The 24,212-nt window shown below is 46.6% G+C and overlaps 1 protein-coding gene across 1 annotated transcript in view; it reads right to left on the bottom strand.

Moving 5' to 3' along the window:
* Positions 1-24,212, bottom strand: part of jag2b (jagged canonical Notch ligand 2b) — a gene marked incomplete at its 3' end in the record, with an annotated part of 226,004 nt that overhangs the window by 70,573 nt on the left and 131,219 nt on the right. The window contains exon 5 of the mRNA XM_084314117.1: positions 15,446-15,506. Within this exon, the coding sequence (XP_084170243.1) occupies positions 15,446-15,506 (61 nt within the window). The remainder of the gene's footprint in view (positions 1-15,445; positions 15,507-24,212) is intronic.

The following is a 24,212-nucleotide window of genomic DNA, read 5'->3' on the forward strand; positions in this document are numbered from 1 at the left end:
CGGAGAGGCTGAGGCCTACAGAGAGGCTGAGGCTACAGAGAGGCTGAGGCTACAGAGAGAGGCTGAGGCTACAGAGAGGCTGAGGCCTACGGAGAGAGGCTGAGGCCTACAGAGAGAGGCTGAGGCCTACAGAGAGGCTGAGGCCTACAGAGAGAGGCTGAGGCCTACGGAGAGGCTGAGGCCTACAGAGAGAGACTGAGGCCTACGGAGAGGCTGAGGCCTACAGAGAGGCTGAGGCCTACAGAGAGAGGCTGAGGCCTACGGAGAGGCCGAGGCCTACAGAGAGAGACTGAGGCCTACGGAGAGGCTGAGGCCTACAGAGAGGCTGAGGCCTACAGAGAGAGGCTGAGGCCTACAGAGAGAGGCTGATGCCTACAGAGAGGCTGAGGCCTATGGAGAGGCTGAGGCCTACAGAGAGACTGAGGCTACAGAGAGGCTGAGGCTACAGAGAGGCTGAGGCTACAGAGAGGCTGAGGCCTACAGAGAGGCTGAGGCCTACGGAGAGAGGCTGAGGCCTACAGAGAGGCTGAGGCTACAGAGAGGCTGAGGCCTACGGAGAGAGGCTGAGGCCTACAGAGAGGCTGAGGCCTACGGAGAGAGGCTGAGGCTACAGAGAGGCTGAGGCTACAGAGAGAGGCTGAGGCTACAGAGAGGCTGAGGCTACAGAGAGGCTGAGGCTACAGAGAGGCTGAGGCCTACAGAGAGAGGCTGAGGCTACAGAGAGAGGCTGAGGCCTACGGAGAGAGGCTGAGGCTACAGAGAGGCTGAGGCTACAGAGAGGCTGAGGCCTACGGAGAGGCTGACGCCTACGGAGAGGCTGAGGCTACAGAGAGGCTGAGGCTACAGAGAGGCTGAGGCCTACAGAGAGGCTGAGGCTACAGAGAGGCTGAGGCTACAGAGAGAGGCTGAGGCTACAGAGAGGCTGAGGCCTACAGAGAGGCTGAGGCTACAGAGAGGCTGAGGCCTACGGAGAGAGGCTGAGGCTACAGAGAGGCTGAGGCTACAGAGAGGCTGAGGCTACAGAGAGGCTGAGGCTACAGAGAGGGGCTGAGGCCTACGGAGAGGCTACAGAGAGAGGCTGAGGCTACAGAGGGGCTGAGGCTACAGAGAGGCTGAGGCTACAGAGAGGCTGAGGCCTACAGAGAGAGGCTGAGGCTACAGAGAGGCTGAGGCTACAGAGAGAGGCTGAGGCCTACGGAGAGGCTACAGAGAGGCTGAGGCTACAGAGAGGCTGAGGCTACAGAGAGAGGCTGAGGCCTACGGAGAGGCTGAGGCTACAGAGAGGCTGAGGCTACAGAGAGGCTGAGGCTACAGAGAGGCTGAGGCTACAGAGAGGCTGAGGCTACAGAGAGGCTGAGGCCTACAGAGAGGCTGAGGCCTACAGAGAGGCTGAGGCTACAGAGAGGCTGAGGCTACAGAGAGGCTGAGGCCTACAGAGAGGCTGAGGCCTACAGAGAGGCTGAGGCCTACAGAGAGGCTGAGGCTACAGAGAGGCTGAGGCTACAGAGAGGCTGAGGCTACAGAGAGGCTGAGGCCTACAGAGAGGCTGAGGCCTACAGAGAGAGGCTGAGGCTACAGAGAGGCTGAGGCTACAGAGAGGCTGAGGCTACAGAGAGGCTGAGGCTACAGAGAGAGGCTGAGGCTACAGAGAGTGTAACTGAGGGGTACAATTCCCTGACTGTATTGATAAGTATGGTATCATTAAACCACTACCGCTTTATGTACTTTAATTACTGGCCATACAGTACATGATATATAAATATGATGAACACTTCCCACAATGAATCGGTTCCACACAAAGTGGTAATTAAGTATTTATTGCAGCAAAAGGTACATAATATACTTCTCTATTTTACTTTGGATGCGCTTATAAGGCAAAGGAATGTGCGTAGGCAAATCAATAATGAATGTCCATTCTCTGGTTACGCAGGAGGTAATTATACAACCTGAATCTTAGGGAATTATATCTATGGTACACTAGTAATATATAGCGGGAGATACTGGAAGGGTCCCCCCGGTTGTAAGCCAGCAGGGGTAGAGGATCTGTCGGTAGTAGAGAGTCTGGTCAACGATGACTAAGGAGACTCCAAGTACAGGAGACGGTGCAATAGTCTCTTGATCCACAGACGAATACAGCTGTTCTCCGTAGACTGTAGCTCCACAGTGAAGAAAGCTAGCCGGCCTCAGGCTCTCTGAGGCGCAGACTCGACGTGGCTCCTCACAGGGTAAATCCCACACATGTAGGCGTCGGCGATTCTCCGCTCCATAAATCACAGGACCAAAACAAATATAATCCAGCCGCAAAGGGCTATGTAGTCGTCGGGTAGATTAATCCAGTGTACATGTCCACACGGTTCTCGTCTAGGTCTCCTCGGGTGAAAGCGCCATGAAAGCAGCCCAGCCTGGATAAGCACTCTAGCTGGTACGAGGAAGCGTTGGTGATGCTGGTCACTGTAGAACTTTAGCCGCACGATACACTATACACAAATAGACTATTACTGACTTAATAGAAATATGTCGCACTCGACGGTATAGCGCCAAACTCTGACAATTCAGTTATTAATTCGCACGCGGTCTCAATGCTCTATTTGGGGCCAAACAGGCCATACTTCACCGCATGGAGTATCGTGGGTGAGGCTTCAACTTATTGGGTAACTCTACTTCTGTATTCACCTGCGCCATATTTATATGCACGGCGAACAATCTAGTGCCAACCTCATTTCTGTCTCGTATCCCTGGGCAAGGCCGGGCATGTACAGACATGTCTTGACGGTGGCCTTGAACCTGACTCTGGAGGCATGGCCCTGGCGCCTGTGGACCGCTGTCCAATAGGAGAATGAAATATTATGGTCTGTACTAGGCTAAAGGGATATTCCGTGTATATGTACAAGGAATATACAAGGGATATCAAACGATATACAAATACTATGCAATATATATCAATCAATAAATATATATATTCGGTTTAATCTGATCCTTTGTAACAGCCGCCTCCTAATTAGTCCCACCTAATTAGCTAAGCAGAGACAGATTAACCGCACTGTCCACTACTCAATGTCTGTTGTGAGGGGTCGGGCAGTTCACAAAGTCATGGGGTCATGGTCGTCATCGATAGTATCGGGGAGCCTTGGCAGTTCTATTAGCCTCGCCACGGGTCGGGTGTAGATCCGTCCTTGGACGAGCACTTCGGCTGATCGGACCTTTCCGTCGGCACCGGTGATCACTTTGCTTACGCGGCCAGCCGGCCACATAGCTCGGGGTAGTGACTGGTCGATAATCATGACGACTGTTCCTTCTGTCAAATTGTCTCTCTCTTTCACCCATTTCTGGCGGGTCTGTAGAGACGGTAGGTAGTGGAGTAGGAAGCTGTTCCAAAACTTGTCAGCCAATACTTGACTGTACCTCCACATTCTTCGGCCGTTCGCTTCTTCAGGCCTGTACATTGTCTGTGGTAGCGCGGGGTCCAGCCGCCCCATCAAGAGTGTGTTGGGGGTGACTGGGTCGACATCTGCTACATCACTTGAGACGTAACCGAGGGGCTTTGAGTTCAATACTCCCTCGATCTCCGTGAGGACTGTCATTAGGACTTCTTCCGCCACGGTCTGGGCCCCAAGCACGGCGTACAGGGCTGTCTTTATTGAACGTACTTCTCGTTCCCAAGTTCCACCGAAGTGAGGTGCGTTCGGGGGATTAAACTGGAAGTCAATCTGGGATGGAGCGAGGTGGGTCTTAAGTTCTGGGCCCATAGCTTGGAAGCTCTCTCTCAGCTCTCTTTCTCCGCCTTTGAAGTTTGTCCCGTGATCAGACAATAATATAGACGGTTTGCCTTTCCGCGATGTGAATCTTCGGAAGGCCATAAGGAATGAGTCTGTGCTCATGGTTGGAAGGAGTTCTATATGCATCGCTCGGGTGGTCATGCATTTGAATACAATACCCCACCGCTTCTCGGTTCCTCTTCCTTTCTTTATATACAGCGGGCCGAAACAGTCCATACCGGTGGAGTGAAAAGGCTTGTCGCCGAGTCGGAGGCGACAGGGAGGTAGGTCAGCCATCCGGGGTATACTGGGCTGCGCTCGCCACTTACGACAGTCTAGACAGGTTCGCTGGAAGCGCCGCACTGCTTCTCTCCCTTGCAGTATCCAATAACGACGTCTGATCTCCGCGAAGACTCTCTCTGCCCCGGCGTGATGCACATCCTCGTCGTATTTCTTTATGATCAGCTCTGTGACCTTGTGTCGGCTGTTTAAGACTATCGGGTACTTGACGTCATCCGGTAAGTCTGGAGCTCTCCGCAGACGACCACCCACTCTGATGAGACCATGGGCGTCGCTCTCGGGGGCTAGGTGGAGGAGTCTGCTGTCTGATGGGACGGGCTTTGCTCCCTGTAGACAGTCTAGCTCATCGGGGAACGAGTCTCTCTGGGCTCGTTGTAGTAGAAGAAGTTCTGCTTCTTCGTAGTCAGCTGCTGTAATGTCAGTAGTGAGCTGAACCTCTGGGTGGTGCCACAGGAATGTCTTTAGCTGCGCACTCTCTAGGGTGAGGCAATCGTCTATGTCGGGGTCTGTGGAGACGAGTGTGTTCAATCCACAGAACATAGATTTCTTGTTTTCGGCCTCCTCTTTACTCGCTTCCCGTGGGGTGGGTGTAGGCCACTCTTCTTCCGGGAGCTTGAGGAACTCTGGCCCGTCACTGTATAGGTTGTGACGGGTGAGGTCATCCAGGGACATTCCCCGGGTGATGACGTCAGCTGGGTTGTGTTTTGTGTCCACATACCTCCAGCTTGCTACTTCTGTTAAATCTTGAATCTCTGTGACTCTGACTCCCACGAAGACCTTGTATCTGCACGAATCAGACCGGATCCATGTGAGTACTGTCGTGGAGTCTGACCACAAGATTGTTCTTTGCACCGGAATGGTGAGTTCACGTTGGATTAACGTGGCGAGTTGCGCTCCTGCTAGGGCTGCGCAGAGCTCTAGACGCGGGATAGATTGTTGCTTTCGTGGGGCTATTCTTGAGCGAGCCAGGATGAAAGCAGTATGTATTTCTCCTCCCTCCTCTCGGGCACGCAAGTAGGCCACCGAACCGTAGGCTACTTCGGAGGCGTCGCTGAAGACGTGCAGGTCCATCTGGCACGTCTCCGACCTCACTGTGGGTGGGAAGTAGCTGCGGCGTATGTTGACACCTGGGAGTGAGCTGAGTTCCGTCTCCCACTCTCTCCATGTGGATGCAAGGTGTTCGGGTATGGGGTCTGGTGGTCGGTAGTGCAGTCGACCTTCCCTGCTCCTTGGTCAGGGGTGTGTGTTTATAATGGAGCGAGTCTGTTTTGAAGCGCCAGACTAGTCCTAATGTCATTTCTTGGGCTTCTCCTGGGATGGTCGCCATCCAGGTCTCGCTGCTTGCTGCCTTGTCCTCGGGGGAGAGGCTGCGCAATACTTGCGGGTCGCTGCTGGCCCACTGCCTGAGATCAAAGCCGCCTTTGATCAGGGAGGCGCGGAGCTTGAGTAGAAGGGCCTCGGCTTCTTCTGGCGTCGAGACGCTTTGCAGACAGTTGTCCACGTAGAAACTATTTCCTACACTTTGTCGGACCTCTTAATCAGCTGCTGGGTCCTCTGCGACGTGCTTTTGCAGTGCAAACGTAGCACAGCATGGGCTGCATGTGGTTCCGAAAGGGAGGACTTCCCATTGATAGATGGCTGGTTGCTCATCCCCGATCCTCTCTCTCCATAGGAACCGCAGCAGGGGCTTGTCCTCCTCCACTAGTCTCACCTGCATGAACATCCCTTTGATGTCGCCGCTGATGGCCACCTTGTCTTGGCGGAAACGTAGTAACACGCCTAGTAGAGAGGGGCCGAGTGTTGGGCCGGGCAAGAGCTCTTTATTCAGATTTTGTGATCCGATCTGGTAGCTGCAGTTGAACACAATACGATCCTTGCCGTTGTGGTGGACTTTGTGGTGCGGCACGTACCATGATTCGGTCGTCTGATCGGCCTCTTTAATGTCAATTTTCTTTATGTGTCCCGCTGTGATTAGCTTGTTAATCTCAGCGCGGTACACCGTCTCTTGAGCGGGGTCTCTGGCTAGGCGCCGCTCTGTGTTCAATAGATACCGCTCCGTCGCTTCTTTTGGGGCGTGGAAGGTAGGCATACCCTCTCGCCTCAGGAGTGGAGTTGCGTATCTCATCACTCCGTTGACTTTGACTCTCTTTGTCCCCTGCTCGAGGAGGGCTATAGCGTAAATGTCTTCCTTGGAACGAATGTCTTTCTTTTCGTTCTTAAAGGGCATTGTCTCTAGTGTCCATAGCCTCTCGACATGCTGTAGGAGGGTGGTGTCTTCTTCTGTCACTCTGGAGTGGAGGCAGTTAGTGGCTGCTGTTCGGTTAAGAGACTTAGCGAGGGGGCCTTGTAATGTCCATCCTAGGCGGGTCTCGACTGCTGCAGGACAGCCTCTGGGCCCTGTGTGGACCCGGTCTATCGGGACGATGAGGTCTGCATGGTCGGAGCCTATCAGCAGGGTCGGGGTGGCACCGTCTATGAGCGGTATAGGTAGTTGACGCAGGTGCACATATTTATCCATCAGCTTGGCGATGGGGTAGGTGTACTGCGACAGGCCTATTTCTTGGCTGGTGAAAGCATTAGTAATCCTATACCGTCTCTCTGGCTGCCCGCTTGCTGCGATAGTGAAGGAGACATTCTCGCCCTTTATCGTCTTTAGATCTCTTCTTATTGTCCGAATCGTCATCTGGTTTTCGCTCCCCCGCAGCCCCAGCTGGGCCGCAGCGGACGCGAGGAGAAGGGTCTTCTCTGACCCGTCGTCAAGGACGGCGTAAGTGTCCATGACCTTATCTTGGTAACTCAGTGTTACGCGGACCACCTTTAAGAGCACCCGGGCGCCCCCGCTGCTGGCGGGGTCAATGTACATAACACTTGCCTTTGTGCTGCTTGAGGGTGCAGGCTTTCTTCTGTTACTGTCGTGTAGGACATCTAGGTGGGCTCCGTCACACCGATTACACCTCTTCTTTAAGCGGCAATCGGCTGCCATGTGACTGCGCGCACATCGGTAACAGCGTCGGTTGGACTTTATCCATTGACTCACCTCGTCGGCTGTCATCTTCTTGAACATGTCACATTGTGACAACCAGTGTTCCTTTTCGCAGTACGGGCACACCATCTTCCACTTCTCTTTCATCGAGGGGGTACTGTGGTTCTTGCTGCTCGGTACTGATTCTGATTGGTGCATGACGGTCACCAATCTTCGGCCATCGTTTGCTCTCCTAGGTCCCTCTCTGGAGCTTGGTGTGCTCCGCATGAACGTATCCAACCGTAGGCTGTTGACTTCTCTCACCAGGAAGTCGGCTAGGTCTAGGAGGGATGGCTCGGGACCGTTAGGATCACGGTGGTCTCTTTGCCGCCTGAAGCGCTCTTGTCGGGCGGGCGGAAGCTTCTCTAAAATCCTCTAGACATTAGAGTTTGCGTACAGTTCGTGCATACCCTTTTCTCTTTGCGCCCCCAGCATCCCTACCAGGGATTGTACCTTGATAGACAGGTCATCTAGTGAGCGATTGTCTGTGGCTGGGGGTAGGCGGTCAATATGCCTTATCTCTTGTATTACGTAGTCCCATATGCGTCCATATCTTTGGTCGAGTGCTGCTAGAGCCGCTGTGTATGGGGTAGTAGAGGTGGCATAGGCCAGCGCTATATTGTGCGCTCGGGGCACCTTGAGGTGCTTCAGTAGGATAGCATACTTGTACGGTTCATCAGCTACATCGGACATCATTGTCTCTAAGCACATTCGTAGCTCCGTGTACTGTGCTCTGTTCTCGTGGGTGAAGTCCGGAAACGTCGGTGTGCCAATGTATGATGCCATGGATGGCTGGCACATCGGTGAGCGTTGGAAGAGAGGCCTCCTAGGCGAGTCTCCTCTTACGCCTCTTGGTGGGCTGGTACCTGCTGGGTACCATGGCCCGCGTATCCAGGTGCTGTTCCTCGGGGCTGGTCGTGCGTCAAGCTCACCCGTGAATTGAGTCGGGGGTCTGTAGCGCAGAGCCGCGGGGGTAGAGCCTGGGCTGTACTGGACCTCCTGGTCCTGTGGAGTACTGTGCTGCTGTCGGGCTTGACTCTCCTCCTCTCCCTCTTCTTCTTCCTCTGGCAGGTCCTCTAGATCCTGTAGTAGTCTATTTAGCCTCTCCGCGGTGTAGACCGTCTCTTCCTTGTAGCTGGGTCTCACTTGGACCGGTCGGGGAAGGGGTTCGGAGGGGGGTATAGGCTCTCTCTGGTGGTCGGGCTCAGGGTCGCTTGATCGGGTAGGGGAGGGTGCCCTTGACCCTTGTCTTGACGAGGCCCTGGAACCCCGTGCGGAGGGAGGGGGTGTTGCCCTGGTGATCAGCTGCTCCATTATCTGCGCTTGTAATCGGTCGCGCTCGGCTTCGCGCTTGGTGAGAGCGAGGTCGCGCTCTGCTTCTCTTTGGGCACCGGCAGCGGCGCGCTGGGCTTCGGCGGCGGCGCGCTGGGCTTCGGCCCGGTCCCTTACCATATTCTCTTCCGTCTGAAGGCGTCTAATCTCTAGACGTATACGATCTTCGTCGCTCCGTTGCTGCGCCTGAAGGCGTTCTCTTTCCATGGAAGAATGTTCGCGCTCACTAAGCGTCTGTGCTTGGAGTCGATCGCGCTCTGTTGAGGCTGCTAGGCTGGCGAGGAATGCCTGTGCCAGCATCTTGTCCGCCTCGCTGGGGGAAGACGCTGGTTGAGGTGATCCGCTCCTGGCAGTACTCGTTGGAGATCTGTTCTCCTGTGGCGAGTCCTGGAGATCCATCTCCGGGGTGCTCTCCTCTTCTTGTAGCGGGTAGAGTTCCATCCCTGGAGAGCTGTCTTTATCCTGGAGCTCTCCGGGGACTACTTCTTCGGTCTTGGCGGGGGGTAAAGTCATGTCGGGTCCCTCCTGGTCCCTACCGTGAGCTTGGTCAGTTACGTTAGAACCCATTAGGGCCTCTATTGGCGGGGTAGCCTGGTCGATAGGGTCGGACATAATTTTACTATCTACTTTTTCCGCGTTTACCGTCTGTAGAAAGCTAGGTAGTATATTGGCAACGTAATCCTCTAAGTACTGAGGTGTCTGCCGTCGCTGCGGGCGATCTACTTTAGGAGAACCGTTTTGTGGAGTGTTCATCATAGGCCATGTCAATATTAATACCACTATATTAATATTACACTAGTTACCCTCCGGCTCGAAGGACCAATTGTAACTGAGGGGTACAATTCCCTGACTGTATTGATAAGTATGGTATCATTAAACCACTACCGCTTTATGTACTTTAATTACTGGCCATACAGTACATGATATATAAATATGATGAACACTTCCCACAATGAATCGGTTCCACACAAAGTGGTAATTAAGTATTTATTGCAGCAAAAGGTACATAATATACTTCTCTATTTTACTTTGGATGCGCTTATAAGGCAAAGGAATGTGCGTAGGCAAATCAATAATGAATGTCCATTCTCTGGTTACGCAGGAGGTAATTATACAACCTGAATCTTAGGGAATTATATCTATGGTACACTAGTAATATATAGCGGGAGATACTGGAAGGGTCCCCCCGGTTGTAAGCCAGCAGGGGTAGAGGATCTGTCGGTAGTAGAGAGTCTGGTCAACGATGACTAAGGAGACTCCAAGTACAGGAGACGGTGCAATAGTCTCTTGATCCACAGACGAATACAGCTGTTCTCCGTAGACTGTAGCTCCACAGTGAAGAAAGCTAGCCGGCCTCAGGCTCTCTGAGGCGCAGACTCGACGTGGCTCCTCACAGGGTAAATCCCACACATGTAGGCGTCGGCGATTCTCCGCTCCATAAATCACAGGACCAAAACAAATATAATCCAGCCGCAAAGGGCTATGTAGTCGTCGGGTAGATTAATCCAGTGTACATGTCCACACGGTTCTCGTCTAGGTCTCCTCGGGTGAAAGCGCCATGAAAGCAGCCCAGCCTGGATAAGCACTCTAGCTGGTACGAGGAAGCGTTGGTGATGCTGGTCACTGTAGAACTTTAGCCGCACGATACACTATACACAAATAGACTATTACTGACTTAATAGAAATATGTCGCACTCGACGGTATAGCGCCAAACTCTGACAATTCAGTTATTAATTCGCACGCGGTCTCAATGCTCTATTTGGGGCCAAACAGGCCATACTTCACCGCACGGAGTATCGTGGGTGAGGCTTCAACTTATTGGGTAACTCTACTTCTGTATTCACCTGCGCCATATTTATATGCACGGCGAACAATCTATTGCCAACCTCATTTCTGTCTCGTATCCCTGGGCAAGGCCGGGCATGTACAGACATGTCTTGACGGTGGCCTTGAACCTGACTCTGGAGGCATGGCCCTGGCGCCTGTGGACCGCTGTCCAATAGGAGAATGAAATATTATGGTCTGTACTAGGCTAAAGGGATATTCCGTGTATATGTACAAGGAATATACAAGGGATATCAAACGATATACAAATACTATGCAATATATATCAATCAATAAATATATATATTCGGTTTAATCTGATCCTTTGTAACAGAGAGGCTGAGGCCTACAGAGAGAGGCTGAGGCTACAGAGAGGCTGAGGCTACAGAGAGGCTGAGGCCTACAGAGAGGCTGAGGCTACAGAGAGACTGAGGCCTACAGAGAGGCTGAGGCTACAGAGAGGCTGAGGCCTACAGAGAGGCTGAGGCTACAGAGAGACTGAGGCCTACAGAGAGGCTGAGGCTACAGAGAGGCTGAGGCTACAGAGAGAGGCTGAGGCTACAGAGAGGCTGAGGCCTACGGAGAGGCTGAGGCTACAGAGAGGCTGAGGCTACAGAGAGGCTGAGGCTACAGAGAGGCTGAGGCTACAGAGAGGCTGAGGCTACAGTGCCGGTGCTGTGGTTGAGGGATGGCAGTGAGGGGGGGGGGGGTCGTGGTGGTCCCAAGAGTGAGTGGCTGGGGATCGCTGTGTGTGTGTGTGTCTTGGCGATAACGATATCGATAACAATATCATATCACTCGATATTATCGATATTGTTATAAGTGAAGAAAAAAAAACGTTTCAAACTGTATTTTAAATTAGAAGGCAAACAAAATAAATGGACAAGAGAAAAATAAATCTCAATTTGGTCAGTATTGCTATTTGGACAAGCAAAGCCATTACTTTAAGTTGCAGGCAAGAAAGACAAGTCTGTCCACTGTCTCTGGTTTTAAAACTGCCCTGTTGTAGGTCCAAAGAATTTTTTTTTTCTTTCGATATTGATTATTAAAATATATCGCGATAATTATCGTTATCGTTATATCGCCCAGCCCTAACCTGGGAGATATTGGATGAAAAGGAGGGAGAGATATTAGATGAAAAGGAGGGAGATAGGAGACTAAGGAAACTCGGAGCACTAGAACTTGAAATGGTTTTCAATAGACACCTAGCAACAACAATAGTCACATAGCAACAACAATATACTCTTAGCAACAACTGTTGTGAAGGATCAGATTAAACCGAATATATATATTTATTTATGGATATATATTTAATAGTATTTGTATATCGTTTGATATCCCTTGTATATTCCTTGTACATATACACTGAATATCCCTTTAGTCTACTAACAGCCCATAATAGTTTCATTCTCTCATTGGACAAGAACTTGGCGCCAGCAGCCAAGCCCCTTGGTTCAAGTTCAATCGTGCCGACGAACATGTCGTTACTAGCCCCGGTTCCGCGTAGGAATACGTCTGCCGAAATACGAATGGTACTATTTGTTCACAGCGCATATATATATGGCGCAAGTAAAGTAGAACTTTTTTTAGTCCCTTAGCCCTTAGTTCTTTACCCTCCAACCTAGTGGCAAGACGTTAAGCCTCACCCACGATACACGTGTGGTGCAGTATGGTCAACTTGGCCTCAGAATGGCATTGAGACATCGTGTGGATTAATAGTTGAATTGTCATAGTTTGGCACTATACCGTCGAGTGGGACGTATTTCTATTAAGTTAATAATAGTCTATTATGTATGGTGCATCGTTCGGTTAGAGTTATAAAGTGAGCAGTACCCCCATCGTTTCCTCGCGTTATCTAGAGTCTTAACCAGGCTGGGCAGACCACGTGTGGTGCTTTCATCCGAGGAGTTCTGGGCCAGGACGAGTGGACCTGCACATTGGATTACCTTACCCGGACGACGGCAAGCCCTACACGGCTTGGATTATCTACTTGCTTTGGGTGCTTTGATTATGCCATGGATAACAGCCAACACTAGTGAGTGTTGGAACTACCCCCCGAGAGGAGTCCAGGTGAGACGGCGCTCTACCCCGAGTGAGGTCGCCTCACGTCTCTTCATTGTGGACAGGCAGCTACCGTCTACAAGAGGGCCCAGCTGTATTCATCTGTGGACCAAGGTTCTGTGGGCACCGTGTTCAGCACTCTGAATTCTCCCAAGAAATCGTTGGCCAGATGGGATATCGCCAGCGGCTCTCCTAACCCCCCCCTACTGACTTACAACCAGCGGGACCCCCTTTTAGTGTATCCAGCTATAATCATTTAAGTACCATCGCTATAGTTCCCTAAAGAACCAGGTTGTATACTTGCTTCCTGCGTAACCAGAGATTGGACATTCAATGTTGATTTGCCTACGAATACTCATTTGCCTTACAAGTGCATTCAAATCATAAATGTCATTAAGTGAACGTTGTATATACCCTTTGCTATATAAAATATTCGATTTATACATTTGTGTGGACTTGGTTTCATGGTGGGAAAGTGTTCATCATATCTATATCATGTACTGTGTGGCCAGTAGTTAAAGTACATAATCGGTAGTGGTTTAATGATACCATACTTATCAATACAGTCAGGGAATTGTACCCCTCAGTTACAACAACAATATACACCTAGCAACAACAATATACACCTAGCAACAACAATATACACCTAGCAACAAAGGCAGCCATGACGAGCGCTCCTACGGTTATTGGAAGACCCCGAGACCTGTGCCAAATTCCTGCCAAGCGCTGCCAAGACACCAACAGCTTGTCCTTCGCTCTTGCATTCCTTCACTTGTCATCTTACTTTCATGGTCGGGACATGGCTTGTGGCTCTTGGCTTGTGGCTCATGGTTTGTGGCTTGTTTTTTTTTTCGTGGCTGGTGCCTCGTGGCTCATGGCTAGTGGCTCATGGCTAGTGGCTGGTGGTTCATGGCTGGTGCCGGTTTATGGCTAGTGGCTGGTGGTTCATGGCTGGTGGTTCATGGCTAGTGGCTGGTGGTTTGTGGCTGGTTGTTTGTGGCTCATAGCTGGTGCCTGGTGCCTCGTGGTTCATGGTTTGTGGCTCATAGCTGGTGGTTTGTGGCTCATGGCTGGTGGTTTGTGGCTCATGGCTGGTAGCTGGTGGTTTGTGGCTCATGGCTGGTGGTTTGTGGCTCATGGCTGGTGGTTTGTGGCTCATGGCTGTTGGTTTGTGGCTCATGGCTGGTGGTTTGTGGCTCATGGCTGGTGGTTTGTGGCTCATGGCTGGTGGTTTGTGGCTCATGGCTGGTAGCTGGTGGCTCATGGCTGGTGGCTCATGGCTGGTGGTTTGTGGCTCATGGCTGGTGGTTTGTGGCTCATGGCTGGTGGTTTGTGGCTCATGGCTGGTGGCTCATGGTTTGTGGCTCATGGCTGGTGGTAGGGCTGGGCGATATGGAAAAAAAATCATATCGCGATAACGATATCATAATGTTATCATAATTCTCTATATCGATAATTATTGAAATTGTTATAAGTATACATTTTTTTTAATTTTTTTTTATATAAAGCACAGATGTATGTTTATTTTGCAGCAATTCTTTGTCATTGCCGCCATCTTTAGTGTTACATGCCCTCACACTCCAGTTCGCAGGCTGCAGCTGGTTTAAAAGCTAAAGTAAACCGGCTTCTCTGCTGGCTGTGGCTCCAGGGGAGTTGAACAGTTCTGGCTCTGCTAGTTTATTTTCGATCTTTTGGCGCTTTTTTGGTGGACAAACCATCGCACATGTGCACCGTGACTCGTGACTGGAGTCTAGCTCTGCTAGCACACATAGCCTACTGTGTACAGACGGTTTCAAACTATTTTAAATTAGAAAGCAAACAAAATAAATGGACAAGAGAAAAATAAATCTCAATTTGGTCAGTATTGTCATTTGGACAAGCAAAGCCATTACTTTAAGTTGCAGGCAAGAAAGACAAGTCTGTCCACTGTCTCTGGTTTTAAAACTGCCCTGTTGCAGGTCACAAAAAAAAATATATATATATATATATATATATAATAAAAAAAATAAAAAAAATAAACGATTTTTTTTATTTCGATATCGATTATTAAAATATATCGCGATATTTATCGTTATAGTTATATCGCCCAGCCCTAGCTGGTGGTTTGTGGATCATGGCTGGTAGCTGGTGGCTCATGGCTGGTGGCTCATGATGACAATACATGGAGTTAGAATGAAGTCCTTTCCGCCAGTTGTTTCCTTGCTAATTGCCCGCCAACCAACTGAGCCAAAACAGCACGTCACCCTGTTTTTAATGGCTCTGAGCAAATTGGAGAAGTGTGTGTGTGCGTGTGCGTGTGCGTGTGCGTGCGTGCGCGCGTGATGACAAGATGGACCATATCCTGAACCTATTAAACTATTTGCACACATTGCAATATATGTATGTTTGCCGTTCAACCAGACATTATCAAGCTGTGCGTTTTCCTCCTGTTCCTTCCTCTCCTGTCTGCATCCTGAAAACCACCATGTAAAGAAGGCCTGCTGAAAACCACTATGTAAAGAAGGCCTGCTGAAAACCACTATGTAAAGAAGGCCTGCTGAAAACCACTATGTAAAGGAGGCCTGCTGAAAACCACTATGTAAAGGAGGCCTGCTGAAAACCACTATGTAAAGAAGGCCTGCTGAAAACCACCATGTAAAGGAGGCCTGCTGAAAACGGTTCTGCAACAGAACGCTCGTCGTACAAGTCTCGCACGGACATTTCAAAGGTACTCACAGTAGCATGAAGGTTTCGGACAGACAGACGCTAGGGTTTGAAAGCTCGGCGTTGTTAATAAACATTTTAATAAATCACAGCGCAGGCGCATCAGGCAGCCGAAGCCGGAAATAAAGCCACGTTGACAAGTTTATTAAAATTATTTAAAATGTTTATTAGCAACGCAGAGCTTTCAAACCCTAGCGTCTGTCTGTCCGAAACCCTCGTGAAACTGTGAGTACCTTTGAAATGTCCGTGCGAGACTTGTACGACGAGCGTTCTGTTGCAGAACCGTTTTCAGCAGGCCTCCTTTACAGCGAGACAGACTTAATTGTGAGATTTTTCAATGGTCGTAGAAGGGACTGTGTATTCACGGAGTGCGTTAGCTCGTCCAACGATGTTGGCGTGATTTACAGTCCCGAAAGGGGCTAATAAGGACAGTGGTGGTGATCTTACTTGCATTCCCCTGGGACAGAGCAGCCTCCGTGTAACAGGTTGCACCCTTGCTTGCAGATTGCTGAGAAAACAAAAACAAAGAGAGACCATTTTCAGTGTGATATCAATATTCTATCAACCATACCGTCAGAGGATATCAACCATACAGTCAGAGGACATTAGAGCGGCTGACCTTCGAAGCTTTTTTGTGGCCGTCGAAGCTTCCGGGCCCAAGATTGGATTTTAATTCGAAGCTTCGACAATAATTAAACATTTGTAAAAAAAATTTAAATATATATATATATATTTTTTTATCATATGTTGTGGGACTTGTACAGAAATTGTGCTCTATAAATAAAGTGGATTGGATTAATTAATTAAATTAATGAGTGTCCGTTACACAGCCAACGACATTACATTACATAATTATGTTGCAACCTTCGTCTATAAAACAAAAATTATATAAATATTTATATGTATTTAATAGAGACAAAGGCAGAATTCGACTTAATTAAGCACGTTTTATTAAGACATGTTTGTATATGAGTCGGGACACTGCTGCTGACTGGGTGTCTTATCAAACACCGGTAAAACAAAATGCTATAGAGAACCATCAGTGCTGTAAAGTTGAAACCTTTTTAAATCTTAGACAAAACTTAACACTTTGCATTTATGAAATATTGTTTCAGTGTAAGCAGCCATTTGAGGCTTTCTAAAAGCGCAAGATTTTGCAAATAAAATAAAAAAAATATCAAATTTTATTTTTCGGTTTGAATCCTGTGCCCATCGAACGAAGCTTCGAAGTATTTAAGAGACAGCCCTAGAGGACATCAACCGTACAGTCAGAGGACATCAACTAGTGGTGGGGAAAAATATCGATACAGTATAGTATCGCGATACTTTGCGTGGCGATACTGTATCGATACAATGACGCCAAGTATGGATATTTTATTATGCCGTTTTTTTTTCTTTTTTTATAAGTAAGTTGCATTGTTCATTTCAATACCTGTGATTGATTGATTGAAAACTTTATTAACAGATTGCAGAATGGGTACAATACAGTACGGCTCAATACATACAATTGTTAAGGGGATGCAGACCAGAGAAAGACTGGGGTGATGGTAATAGTACAGTAGTCCACACACACACACACACACACACACACACACACACACACACACACACACACACACACACACACACACACACACACACACACACACACACACACACACACACACACACACACACACACACACACACACACACACACACACACACACACACACACACACACACACGTGCATTCAGTTAAGTTGGAATATGACTGTAATACAAACAGTTCAGTTTGTCAGGTACATGCAACACAGATTACAGTGTTGACATCTGTCTGCTTGAGAAAATACCATGTTCTGCAATCAAAATGATTGAAGTGAGATGAACAGACTGACAACTTTATTTTATTAGATAAAACATGTTGACAAAGGTTTACTTTGCAGTTGAAAAAAGGTAATAAATCGCAATATATCGCAATATTAATATCGCAATACTCAGCATATCGCAATATATTTTGAATCGCAATAATATCGGATTGTGAGGCCTCTGGTGATTCCCACCCTTAATATCAACCATACAGTCAGAGGACATCAAGAAGATAATTGTTCCCAGCTCAGCTCAGTGTTTTGTTGCGTCCGCGGGGCCGGTTGGCAGCTGTATGCAGAGCCCCATGCTCTCCTGCACAACAGAACGCATTCAGAGGGATGACAGCTAATTTTTTTTTTTTTTTTTATTATTTATCTTTCTTCCCCTCCTTTTTTCCCCGATTTTTTCTCCCATCCCACCCTTCCTGGTTGTTGCATACTTTCCCCTACTGTTGGTCCGGGAGACCGGAGACTGTCACATGCTTTCCTCCGACGCATGTGCAGCCTGGGGCAGGCCAACCTGGCCGCGCAGGTTCTCACCGGGGAGAGTGTAGCGTGTGGGAGGCCACACTATCTCTCCTCAGTTCCAACCCTTGCTGAGCAGGCGCCCCGACCGAACTGTAGGGGTCACTGTCCACAACGCCCAGGACCCACCCTTCAGCTTTCCCACCCCCTGATACAGCCAATTGTATCAGTGTGAGAGGCCAGCCAAGCTGATAGCAACGCCGGGAGCTGGATTCGAACAGGCGAATCCTAGTGTCTCCCGGTGTTGGTGACGACCGTAATCTCCGTGCGCCACCTGCCCCCCATGACAGCTCATTTAAGTCCGTATCATAAGCCAAGAATGAAAGTAGAAAAATGTGACCGTGAAAATAAAAACTAGAAGAATTCACAACAGCAGATGTCTCCCAACAATCTCCCCGCGTTGCCGTTACTTTCACACACAACGTATTACTGGACAGAGGACAGAAACAACAGACCCAGGGTAGAAATCCATATCGGGGTGCTAGAGGAAAGGTCACGGGGTCAAAGGTCACCGTTTTCTCCCTTTAAGGGAGCAAAGTTTGTGACCGTACGACTACTAACGTCTTCCTCTTGGGGTTATGAATGTGCACCACACGTTTTATGGCCGGAGGGAAGGTGATGGGGTCTTTTAGGTGTCAAGAATATTAACAGCAGATTTTGTGACCGTACACCTCCCCTGGGTCATGAATGTACACCGCAAGTTTTATGGCCATTATTTGCGTGGTATGAGTTGATAGAGTTGTGCCCTTCCCGATGACTCGTCGTACAGAACTTGTAAGTCGCTTTGGATAAAAGAGTCAGCTAAATTACTAAATGTAAATGTGAATGTAAAAAATGCAAACTAAAATGTTTCGCGGGCGGTTTATCCTTTTGAAAACATGGCAGAGAGAGACGGGGAGAGAACAAGATGGATGCTATGAGAGATGAGGAGGGTGAAGAGCTCGTTTGTCGCCGACAAGTCTAACAAGTGCAACACGACGTGAGAATTCACGCCACCCCCGGCGACGCGAGGTGAAGAACTTTCAAACCCTTAGTCTGCGAAGGTCAGCTGGCTGATTTATTGAGTACCCCTCCCTCTCCAACACACACACACTATCCCTTCTATATTCTCATTCACATGTATACTAGGGTTGCCACGGTGATGTGGAATTTCCCATGACTAATAAACTCATAACACCAGTATTACCTGTGACACGTTTAGTATTTTACAAATTAAATTTTTTTTTTTTTTTTTATTATGGGCGCTGATGTGAGAAAATGAACTAAATTGGGGGGAATTCTCTCACACTGCATTTTACTACACTGCATTCTCTCACTGCGTTTTACTACACTGCATTCTCGCACACTGCATTTTACTGCACTGCATTCTCTCACTGCATTTTACTACACTGCATTCTATCACACTGCATTTTACTACACTGCATTATCTCACTGCATTTTACTACACTGCATTCTCTCACTGCATTCTACTACACTGCATTCTCTCACTGCATTTTACTACACTGCATTCTCTCACTGCATTCTACTACACTGCATTCTCTCACTGCATTTTCCTACACCGCATTTTACTACACTGCATTCTCTCACACTGCATTTTACTACACTGCATTTTACTACACTGCATTCTCTCACACTGCATTCTCTCACACTGCATTTTACTACACTGCATTCTCTCACACTGCATTTTACTACACTGCATTCTCTCACACTGCATTTTACTACACTGCATTATCTCACAGCATTTTACTACACTGTATTCTCTCACACTGCATTCTCTCTCACTGCATTTTCTACACTATTCTCCCACACTGCATTTGACTACACTGTATTCTCCCACACTGAATTTTACTACACTGCATTCTCTCACTGCATTTTACTACACTGCATTGGCTCACAGCATTTTACTACACAGGCCTGTACACTGCGATGATATGATCGCGAATTGCCCCTTTAATTGGCCGTTGCGATTGGTAAATATTATCTGGGGGCGGGCTTGCGAGTAGTGCTTTCAAGCCTTGCATTCGCATTTCACTCCTAAATTATCCAAGGCGTGTGATGACGCCACTCACGCGAGCTGTCAGTGCGACACAATGTCGTGGTGCTATGAAAGAATATGTCGGCAATGAATGAACTTACTGCGATCACAGATAGCCTGAGTGAAAAAAAAGATTTGCGTGGAGTGAATCTAGGTCACGCTATATACTTGGTACTTGTAGTCTATCGTGCGATTAAAGACCATGTCCCTATCTGCGTAGTCTATACATCCAACACCAAATCCCATAATTCCTAGCAAAACGAAACTGAATGTGGCCTCTCTTCCTTTCAATATGGACTATATTGCATCGCCAAAGAAGCACCTCATTTCAATACATTTAAGATACAAATGTTGCTCTGCAAGAACAACAGAGTGGATATCAGTCCATCTTATGACAACCACATCCGATGTGGAGAGATGATAAGATGATGATGATTGACGTGATGATGTGATGATTGATTGACGGGGACACGGACACTTCTACGTTCAGGTTCAGCCATGCATTAGGTGAGTAGTAGTAGCAGCCCACTATTAGGACGTGAAATACTGTCTACTTAAATTTATAAAATATCAACCTATCTATCTATCTAATAATGAGACAATATGCAAATAAGATAATACTAATAATTGTCACGGTGTCCCCGTATATGAAATGAAAGTGGCTTGCAACTTTACTGGCTGTCACAAACTGTTTATTTCTCGTTTAGCATAGTATTACATTCCACTTCTATAAACAATCAAAGTCCTACCGTAAGAGCCTCATACGGGTCAATTAAACCTTTTTGATTAGTCTTTCCTTCGAGCTAAGTTGGACTGAACATTTCACTGTCAAAAGCGCAAATGTAAATAAGGTTGCGTCGCAACACGGTTTTCAAAATAAAGGTCACATATACAAATACCTCTCAATTCTTACTAAAAAAAGTCCCGGATATACATAAACATTAATTGGCATAGATCTCTATAAACGGCCCAACACATTGATCACTTTAGGCACACACTGAAACCAGTAACATCACAAATATGAAGCAGGTAATTACCCATACAAATAATAAACCTTTCATGGGGTTATTTACAATAATAATTAATTTGATTTCTAAAGCACTTTTCATTGTGAAACAAATGTATGCAGAGTTTCTTGTCCTCCTGATTAATGCAATGGTGTGTGTGTTGTGGTGATCTCATTCAAGGAGCACTACACAAGCGCGCGCACACACACACACACACACAGTTTGTTGTTTTTGTTCTATTAGTGATTTACACACTTTCTCGGTTGGTTCATTATAAAAGATACAAACCTGAAAACAAACGCACTTAAATGTTAAATAAAAGGACCACAGTAATGAGGCAGGAGGAACATATTTTTTTAATAATGGTAAAATTGTTATTTAAAAATGTGCCCCTAAAAAATATTTTTTGCCCCTAAATGTCTCATTTAGGGGCAAGTGTGCCCCTAGTGAAAAAGCTTAGCGTACAGCCCTGCTACACTGCATTCTCTCACTGCATTCTCTCACACTGCATTCTCTCACTGCATTTTACTACACTGCATTCTCCCACACTGCATTCTCTCACTGCATTTTACTACACTGCATTCTCTCACTGCATTTTACTACACTGCATTATCTAAGGCTGTCTTAAATACTTCGAAGCTTCGAAGCTTCGTTCGATGGCACAAGCTTCGAACATAAAAAAAAATCGAAGTTTAAAAAGATTTTTTATTTTTTTTTCAAAAATGTTTCTATTTTATTTATTTTTTTACTTCGGTGTGTGTGTGTGTGTGTGTGTGCGTGTGTGTGTGTGTGCATGGGGCCATTGGGTGGGGCCAGGGGACAAATACACTGGAGGAAAGGAACCCAGCTCAGCACTGCCCAAATTATATCATCACTATTGCCTGTTTGAAGGATATCATCCTCAAACACATATACACCACCTACACGCCTATTCTCAGTCCTTGCCCCACAATGGTGGAATGAACTACCCACCCCAGTTAGGACAGCCGAATCCCGTCCAATCTTTCGCCGTCGACTAAAGACGCACTTCTTCAACCATTATCTGAAATAAAATAAAATAAATAAAATAAAATAAATCTAACCCTAACTAACCTTACGGTCATGCACTTGTCCTAATACACTAACCTACACTGTAACACGCAACACTTTGATGAATATTGTTAATCAGCTGATAGAGTTGTATCCTTCCTGATGACCTGTCGTACAGAACTTGTAAGTCGCTTTGGATAAAAGCGTCAGCTAAATGACTAAATGTAAATGTGAATGTAAATGCCTTGTAGAATTCCACACATAAGAAAGAAAGATACTGGGATGAATAAACAAAATAGGAAATAAAATGTAGAAATGCATGCAATACATAAATAAATATGAATCTCCATATATGAAATAGAACATTTAGATAAGGTGCTACTGAGATGTTTTGGTGAGTTCTTTGTTTTTTTGTGGAAGTAGCCCTTCTTAAAAATGCATGAACATTCACTGATGATAATTGGTCTGTAGTGGAGTCTACAAGGTCTACATTGCCGGACCATGTAGAATCCGGACCTTGTAGACTGACATAATTCTGTGCATAGTTTAGTCTACACAGGCCATATTTCAAATAATCAAAATCTTACTTCATTCATCTTAAACATTCTTGATTTGCGGGATTGGTAGTTCCCATGAAATCTGAAGTTGTTCAAACGACAACAGCGATCCACCTTGAATTAAATCACACAGCCGTGTTGGCTGCGTCACAGTCATGAAAGGGGCTACTTAATTCATTAATCCAATCCACTTTATTTATAGAGCACATTTAAAAACAACAAAGTTTACCAAAGTGCTGTACAAGTCCCACAACATAAGATACAAAAAAAAAAATATTATTAAAAAAAAAATAATAATAATAATAATTTTTTTTTAATTCGAAGCTTCGAATTAAAATCGAAGCTCGGCCCCGAAGCTTCGATTGCCAAAAAAAATCGAAGGTCAGCCCTAATTATCTCACTGCATTTTACTACACTGCATTCTCTCACTGCATTCTCTCTCACTGCATTCTCTCTCACTGCATTCTCTCACACTGCATTCTCCCACACTGCATTCTCCTACACTGTATTCTCCCACACTGCATTTTACTACACTATAATCTCTCACTGCATTTTCTACACTATTCTCCCAGACTGCATTTTCTACACTATATTCTCCCAGACTGCATTTTACTACACTGCATTTTCTACACTATTCTCCCAGACTGCATTTTTCTACACTATATTCTCCCACACTGCATTTTACTACACTGCATTCTCCCACACTGCATTTTACTACACTGCATTTTACTACACGGCATTCTCCAAAACTGCATTCTCTCACATTGCGTTTGTCTGCACTGCATTCTCACACTGCATTATCTCACACTAAATCAGGGGTGGCCAACCAGTCAGAGACTAAGAGCCACAAAAATGACTGTGGTGCCACAAAGAGCCACACCATATACCAGCGTTTCTCAACTTTCTTTTTTCAGTCACGGCACCCTTCATGTTTAGGTCTCACCCTCTGGCCTCTGAAGTTGCTAATGTCTTTTTTATTTGGGCCTCACAGGGTTAAAAGTACCCTGTGAGACCCACGGTTGCAAAATTACAAAATCACTTTTAGCCATTTAAAAAAAGAATGTTTATTTAAAAAAAATTAAGCACATGTATAGTCAATTGGTCCTGTTGTTCAGCCTCACAATGCTATTTGATAGTAAATGTGTTTATATGTCCCACCCTCTGGCCTTTGAAGTTGCTAATGTCTTTAATTTCGGCCTCACAGGGTTAACCTCTTAAGCCCGAGATATACAGTAAAAGTGTATATTTTCAGCATTACGTTTGTTTACCAATGATTTTAATTGTTATTAGTGAAATATAAGATTATAGAAATCTCAGGGCATTGAGTCGGAAACCGGCGCATATTGACATGAGGAAGTGGCACAGCCAAAAGTGAGTGTAGTCTTTTGAAGGAAGAGACTCAGGGCTTTCAAATTTAGAAAAACTACCCTACCCAGCTCACACCAGCCCCTGTCAATCATCTGACTTCTGAATTTACTTTTTTATTTCTCTTATTTTTTGGGATTATCTCCCACAAACCTGAACGTTATTGCCATAAAACAGAACGCAATTCGTTTCTCTACCTTTCTGTGAACGTCTTGCAAAAAACTGTGTTGCAATACGATGAAAAATGGTGGAGAAATTTACATCTACAAAACCTTCTGTTTAATCATCTTCCCTTTATTAATTTGCTTAGATTTTTCAGGTCTGGTCAATTTTAGCATGGTGTTATTCACAGTCAAAGATAATTATTATTTTCTTTTAATAGAATTGATATTCTCCTTTGGTTCATTACAATTTACTCAAGCCCAGTAACAGACACACTATTTCTGACACTGATCCATATATGTCCCTAGATTCAGATACCAAGAACATGCAAATGGACAATTTAAAAAAAAATTGTAAATGTTTATTCTACATCCTTATGGAATGAGTGACAAAAAAAGTAAACAAAAAACAATTATATATATATATTTTTTTATGGATGAAAAAGCCGCACATTGACGGGCAAAGAGCCGCATGCGGCTCACGAGCCGCGGGTTGGCCACCCCTGCACTAAATGATCCCACAAAAAATGCAGTGTGGATTTTTATTTAACAGACTTGAAGAACCTTTTTGGTCAGAAAAACGGTACTAACCGAAACCCTGATATGTATATTTTCTTCTTCATATAAAAAATAAATAAATCGAATCCACTTTCAACTGAACATGTTATGATTGCTAGACACGTAGGTA

This window comes from Notolepis coatsorum (assembly GCF_963971535.1).
Source record: "Notolepis coatsorum genome assembly, chromosome: 5".
Taxonomy (NCBI): Eukaryota; Metazoa; Chordata; class Actinopteri; order Aulopiformes; family Paralepididae; genus Notolepis; species Notolepis coatsorum.